The sequence below is a fragment of the Sciurus vulgaris genome (assembly GCF_902686455.1).
Source record: "Sciurus vulgaris genome assembly, chromosome: 5".
Lineage (NCBI taxonomy): Eukaryota > Metazoa > Chordata > Mammalia > Rodentia > Sciuridae > Sciurus > Sciurus vulgaris.
The window spans coordinates 79238132-79245306 of NC_136465.1; the positions used below are offsets into that span (position 1 = coordinate 79238132).

The 7175-nt window shown below is 41.4% G+C and overlaps 1 protein-coding gene across 1 annotated transcript; it reads right to left on the reverse strand.

Moving 5' to 3' along the window:
- Positions 1–1485: 1485 nt before the first annotated feature.
- LOC306661225 (uncharacterized protein) lies at positions 1486–5622 on the reverse strand. The gene is made up of 4 exons (XM_079140072.1): positions 5508–5622; positions 4561–4596; positions 3066–3668; positions 1486–1590 (listed from the first exon to the last, which is right to left on the reverse strand). Exons 1-4 carry the CDS (start codon positions 5569–5571, stop codon positions 1580–1582), a joined length of 714 nt encoding a protein of 237 aa, XP_078996198.1. The 5' UTR covers positions 5572–5622; the 3' UTR covers positions 1486–1579.
- Between the last annotated feature and the right edge of the window lie 1553 nt (positions 5623–7175).

A 7175-nucleotide genomic window follows, 5' to 3' on the forward strand; every position in this document is an offset into this window, starting at 1 on the left:
GGAAACTATAGGACAAATAGATAGGGTGATGAACTGGATGAAATTATAGATGGTTATTGGAATGGGAATCTTGAAAAACGAATTCTCTGTGTAGATAACCTAAGACATGAATGCATTTATTCACAACTTATTGTTTAAGCTGATGATTCTTAATATCACGTGGATATTGAAAAACATGAAGAAGGTGTTTTGATCTCTTAGAATGATCAAACTCCCTGAGAATGTTGTTCCTAAAATGTAACCGTTTTTCCTCATCTTTGAAGTAAGTGACCCAGGAAGCAGGATTTTGTTTCATCAATACACTTTCTTTTTCTTCCTGTTGTATTTTATGAAGTTCTTTCATTGTTTAATAACTGAGTCTTCTCAATACTACGACACCTCATTTTTCATCTTACAACTACCTCGACCCATGTATTTGCAGTATATTTTGTCATTTTTATATTGTTTGAAGTGAGCTGTGATTGTATTTATTCAAGTGTTTTGATCCTTTTCATTTGTTTGAACTCTTCCAAAAACCAAATTCTAACTGAAGTCCTTTGGTGCTTTATAGAACTTTGGGAGATTTCAGAGGGTTTCTGGAATGACTCAAGTTATTTTCTCTTATGAAAAACAGGAAGGGGGATATTGAACTAATTCGGACTCACTGGGCACAGACACCCAGTCTTTAATCCCCGCTACTTGGGAAGATGAAGTAAGAGGGGAGTGAATTCAAGGTCAGCCTCACCAACAGAGCAAGACCCTACATTAAATAATGAATAGATATGTAGATAAAACAATTAGGATATTTCATTATGTTAAAGTTGCATGGCAAATCAGAAATGACTTTTTACTCTGTTGAGTTGTATGAATATATGTGATTAGTAGGTGTTCAAGAAACTGTGGGAAATGGATATACCTATGCACCCAATACATCCTGGTACCCCATTACCAATCATCCCTATTCTATTAACAGATGATAGTCTACAAAACAAACAAACAAAATCAACCAAAAACCTGAAAATCATGTCTTTAGGACTCTAGTTTCTTGAATCTGACTATTTGAGAAATTCACACAGGTTTCAAAAAAGAACAGGAAGAAGACTAAGGAGGAATAGAATTAGGAAATGATAAAAAAAAAAATCTAAGGGGAGAGAAGTTGTGTTCTAGGGGGAACTAGCCTAAACCCACATTCATGTTCTCGGAAACCAGGGTCAATGATTTGGGGAATATTTTGAACCCCTCAGCCTGTGCTAATTACTCACTATTGTTCTATATTCCTTTTCACAAAATTACAAGGGTATTTGTAGATGTATTCTCAAACAGTTTTACAACTTGCACTTGTGTTATGGAATGTCAGAAATGCCGGAGTGATTTCACCTGGCTTGGGGATGAAGAGGGTGGGAAGCTTTCTGGAAGCATCCGTGAGAGGAGTCCTGGATGTTCTTAAACTGTGTTCATGACCCTCAGATGCCACATTCTACCATGCCAGAATGACAGACAGTAATCAGGAAATGCATGCTGTTTATTTTATTGGTCTATAGAGGGCATGAGCATGACCATATCATTCCAATGGCAGAACTTTCCAAAGGCCATCGTCTTCTTATTCACTCTCTGAAACAAACAAACAGGGAAGGTTGTAGGGAAGACATGACATGCAGGAGGTTTCTAGTCCCTGGCTGGCATCACTGAAGCCCTGTTGCGGAGAGCCCACCTCCTCTGGTCTCCTGCTTCTCCTTCCACCCTTCCCTTCCTGATTTCTTTTTCTTCACTTTGGTTAGGCAGGCAGCACCTACTGTGCTCTGCAACATCACTTTTAAGATGACAAAATAAAGATTATTTCCAGAAGGAGAGGTATGTGGAGTGAAACTCAGCAAGTTACATTGTTGCAGTGTGGGACTGTATGACTTTTAACAACACATACCAATATCATGTATAATTTTAAAGAATCAATAACAATATAAAAAGAATGTTTCTGGATTCCTTATGTTGGGGGTACTATTGAAAATAGTCATGATCATATTTTCAAAGAGGATAACTGAATTGCCCAATAATAATAGGAGTATTAAACATGGGTTGATTAAAGAAATTACCATACAGCAACTCCATGAAGTATTAAAAATTGCACAATAATAATCAGAGAAACGGATAGAAAGATGGAGAAAGAGAAATTTTACAGAGGAAGAAATTCACAAATTAAGAAATTTGTTTAGAAAGAACAAACAAGAGCAAGAAAGAATGGAAGAAAAAACGAAGGAAGGAAGATGGTGGAATGATCTGTGTATCTCACGAACTTACTTGAAATTATAAAATATGGTACTTCATATGAGAAACAATGAGATCTGATTATGGTACCCATTTATGGAATAGAATGGAGTGATGTGCTTATATGTGCATAAATGTTTCCAAGAAGATACACAATAATTAATGATCCATACTTTGGTGGAGGATATGAGGAGGTAAGGTAAGTGATTTCCTGATTTAGTTGAACAGCTTTCTATTCAGTTGAATTTTCCAGCACAAGAATGCGTTAATTTGCCAAAAAGCATATACGATCTAGTTTACATTTTGGAGCACAGATGCGAAATCATGTAGCAGGGTTTCTGCACAAAGGCCTAGTGTGAGATAGAACTGACTTGTCACGGTCAGATGGAAAGAGGAGAGGGTATCATTAGAGTCTGAACATGGAGAGACAGGATCAAAAGGAAACACTGCTCTGCACCCACAAAACAACCATGCTCAGGAAATACTGGCAAAAAGGCATGCGGTGCAGTATGGCTGAAGATCAGAGTTAACTTAAAGAACTTACATGGCCATCCTACACTGACCAAGAATACCTGATTATAAACATTTAGAAATGTGTTCCATGACCGTGTACTTTCAACATGTTCCCAGATGATTTGTTAGCATCTTGAAGTTTTAGAAGCACAAGAGTTAGGGCCTTTGCTGGAGAGTGAGCTTAGATCACAGCTGCCTCTGATTTCTAGAACTGGGGTAGATTCATCAGGGGAGGAGTTTATACCTCACTCGGGAAAGTGAAAGTGATGCCCGGGACTTTGCAGGAAGACCGGCAGGAAGCTCCCAATTACCTTCTGACAGTGGTGGTCCCTGCTGGTTTCCAGGACGAGGGGGGCGACTTGGCTGCTGCTGCTGCTGCTGGCCTCCTTGTTGGGGTGGTCCCTGCTGGTTTCCAGGACGAGGAGGGCGACTTGGTTGCTGCTGCTGCTGCTGCTGCTGCTGCTGCTGGCCTCCTTGTTGGGGTGGTCCCTGCTGGTTTCCAGGACGAGGAGGGCGACTTGGTTGCTGCTGCTGCTGCTGCTGCTGCTGCTGCTGCTGGCCTCCTTGTTGGGGTGGTCCCTGCTGGTTTCCAGGACGAGGGGGGCCATTTGGCTGCTGCTGCTGCTGGCCTCCTTGTTGGGGTGGTCCCTGCTGGTTACCAGGACGAGGGGGACGAATTGGCTGCTGCTGCTGCTGTTGCTGGCCTCCTTGTTGGGGTGGTCCCTGCTGGTGTCCAGGACGAGGAGGGCGAGGATGCTGCTGATTGCCTCCTTGTGGTGGTCCCTGCTGTGAATCATCATCTTCCTCTTCATCTCCATTCTCATCTCCACCATCTGCAGGGGGTCTGGGTGGGCGTCCTCCAGGAGGTGGTCTCTGAGGGCCTTTTTCAGAGCTCTGGCTTGGGTCCTCAGCCTCTGCATGGGTAAAGCACAAGAGTATATGGGATGTGTGCACCACTCTGTCAGTGACACACAGACCCTAGAACTTGCCTCTCAATTGTCACCTCCTTCATTTCTCCTGCCTCCAGGATGAACTCCTCTTAACTGAAATTCTCATCATATGGGCTATTTATACCTACACTTGAAAGTGTTACTCCTTTTAGTTTGCTGTAAAGGAAGACTTTGATAGCTTCCTATTCCCAATTATGTTTCCAAAACAATAGAGGGGCAAAGCAAAGGCATTATATGCCAGTTTTGATCCAAGTTTTATTTCGGGATACAGTGATAACTTGTTGGCTGTGAATCCAAGTCAGATATGTAAGCCAGTTGTTGAATCAAGACCTGTAGTCATTTAGTGACCTAGACCTACCTTGATAAAACATAATAGAATGAAGAGAAACCCAAGGTGGTGGCCCACAGGGGATTTGCTGAGAACCTGTTGCATATATTGATCGGCTACAAGGACGGATTAATAATATCACAAGACAAAGTACACAGAAGAACAATTCTGTGGATTTCACAATGGAGCCATATCACTCCAAAAAGGAGCACTGGGGATTCAGAGAAGCATTGAAGAGCACTGGGGACACAGGTTAGAACATTTTCATTTATTTGTCTCTCAACTCTCATAAATTCTCTGTTTGGGTGACAGGCAAACTCTGCCTTTTATTATCAAAGCTAGTAGTTTGTTGTCAAGATGGTAGTCCTGCTCATTTTCCCAAGAACAAAACTTTGGAAAGCCTTGTCTATACCATTGTGGGAAATGACCTTCACTGATTTCTGAAAGCAAAAAGACGGTAATGAGACATTGTAGAAATGGACATTCCTGAGGGAAAGGAGAAGAAGGTTGACTATGAATGGGCCTTACCTGTTGAAAGAGAGGAAGGGTCTTCATAGATGACCTCTGGCAAGTAAGAAAGGATGAAGTGAAAAGTCAGTTAATAATCTCAGGGTTACCCATGTACCACTGCATAAGGTGACTTCCAACCCCAACCTGGACACCCCCTAAGTGAACTCTCAGCCACACTATGATGCTGATGAAATGGGAGGAAGATGTACGAAAATGGCCTGCCTGGTGGTGCCTATGCTTAGTCTCTCTGCTTTGGTAAAAATATCAAAACCATTTTGATCTTCATTAGCATCTCTGACACCTTATGATTAATAAATATTTGAGGAGTATTCTGGGTATTTCAGAATCACACTTTTGAACTTTTCTTTAGCCTCTTTCTTTTTCAAACCCTTAACTCTTCTTCACTTGATTTTTTATGAACTTCCATGAACTTATAGGTCCAATGATACACCTCATGCACACAACTCATTTAACTACTGAATGTAGGTCAGAGATAAATGAGAAATTGATCCCAGATTTTAACCTTCCTCTGTATAGACAGAGTCCAGTTTAGTCTCTGGATCTCTGTTTCTGACATAGCTATCATGTGTGGGTTTCTCCTTCCTCTGTCCAGCATCTACTGTACAACCAGGCAGCATTCAGCCTGTCTGCTTGAAGTACGATAACATTTCCACAGCAGGCTTCCCTGTGTCAGTCTCCCACCTTCCTTGAATCTCTGACAACATGGAGAGGTCTTTCCTCAAACATGAAATTAGCCTTCCATGCTTCTGGATGAAAACTTTGGGGGATTTTCTAATTTTACCTGAATTTCTAAAGCCCCGACATGAAACAGGGCCATAAGTAGTCCACAGTGTTCAATAAAATCTCCGCAGTCCTGTCCTTAGAACCTTTCCTCCCTCCCCTTTACCCTCTGCAGTGAGGAATTCTAAACCACAGGAGTTACTACAATCCCCTTTAGCTTTTACCTTCACATAAGGTCCGAGCTGGGCTCAGGGCCAGCAAGGCCACTGTGAGCAGGACCACCAGCATCTTGTAGGAGGATCTGTAGTTGCTCCCACGTCTGTGCTGGGAAAAGCCCGGCAGATCCCTTTATAAGGAGGAGTAGAACAGTGGTGCCTTTGAGCTCCATGCTGGGTGACCTCACACCTGACACATTATGCCTTGCATCCCTGCCCTCTCTTTGGGACCTCAGCCCAGCTGGATGGGATGGGTAGGAGGTTGTCAGTGTCTCCTTTCTAGGAGTTACAGCATGTGACTTGGGCAACGGTGTTGAACCAAAACTGTCCTTGCAGTCAGCACAGACATTAGAAGTGAAGTTTCATAATTATGTGGATTTGTCTGTTTATTGAGACTATGAATTGGTTCTTCTGTTGTGATTGTGTTTGTGGATCATTGTACTGCACACACATTATTTGTCAGCAATGACCCTAACTGCAAAAAATGATATGATCTATGTGTTTGTTACTAGAGCCTAAACTCAACAGATGAAGATGTATGTGTCTCCATGTTATTGGATATGAATGAAGTTGTGAAGAAAGAGTGCACTTTCTCCTCAGATCTCTGTTAGGAGACCATCCATGGATACTAGGTAACTAAATGTTGACCCTTAGCCTGCTAGACCTAGAAAGATTGCCCAGATATCACTGGAACTGGCTGTTACAATGAAGCCTTGGTGTTGTTGTAACAGATGAACATAAAAAGTACTATTTTCATTAATATCCTGGGTATTATTAAAGCAAAATTGACAGAAAATACCCTGTGAAATTTCCACAGTAGAGCAACAGAGATACACAGTTTCTAGATGAGCAGTTCTAGTTCATGTGTATCACACTTATTCAAAGCACTACCATTTTCCAGAGTGTTCTATATCTTCGATTTTGGAACTCATATCTTCTAAGAAATATTCTTTATCACTGCCAGTGAAAATTGGTCTGTCATAATTATGTACTTTATTAAGGTACCCTGAAAGCAACTTTTGACGTCTCAATTTCATTGTATTCACATTCTGTGTTACAATCAGATTCTATCCTGTTTTCTGACATTGGTCTTAACAGAGAATACTCTCTGCAGTATTCTAATAGGCAATCCTCCTACTCTTCTCTAGAATCTGACAGTTCATTTAATGTGTTCTGAACTAATCCTCACTGTGTTTATTTATCATTTTATATCTTTATTTCCATCCATGCATTTTAGGAGTATTCCTTTATTTAATCTTACAAATCAATTTCTATTCTATTCTTCATTAACTTTGTTTCATTTTTTATTACAGAATTCTGGTACAAGGTATCATGTTTCCAGCAGGGCTTCTTTGGGTCCCTGCATGACTTGCTCTGTCATCCCTTGTTTATTCTCCTGCTCACACTTATCAGGGACAGTCTGAAATCTTCTGTATAACCAGCTGCATGTATCATTTCAGACTTTTTCCAAGTGTGTATAAGTGTTCAGTTATGCAGGGCTGGTGGTAAGCTGAGAAGCTTGGTTGGAGGTATGGCAGGGAGGGACATGTGACTGGAAATTGTAAAGAAAGGCCTCTTATCAAGAGGGCACAACTGGGTCCTTTCCTGTGTGTGTGAGTGTCCTTTTTGCCAGAGCATACTAAATGAAGGCCTCCTAATCAATGGGGTTGGCTGCAG

Bases quoted from the DNA above. Each gene is read 5' to 3' on its own strand.
- LOC306661225 (XM_079140072.1), bottom strand. From the start codon at position 5,571: ATGCTGGTGGTCCTGCTCACAGTGGCCTTGCTGGCCCTGAGCCCAGCT. The intron at 4,597-5,507 runs GTAAAAGCTAAA...CTTACTTGCCAG, and splicing joins AGCTCGGACCTTATGTGAAG to AGGTCATCTATGAAGACCCT. The intron at 3,669-4,560 runs GTAAGGCCCATT...TTACCCATGCAG, and splicing joins CCCTTCCTCTCTTTCAACAG to AGGCTGAGGACCCAAGCCAG.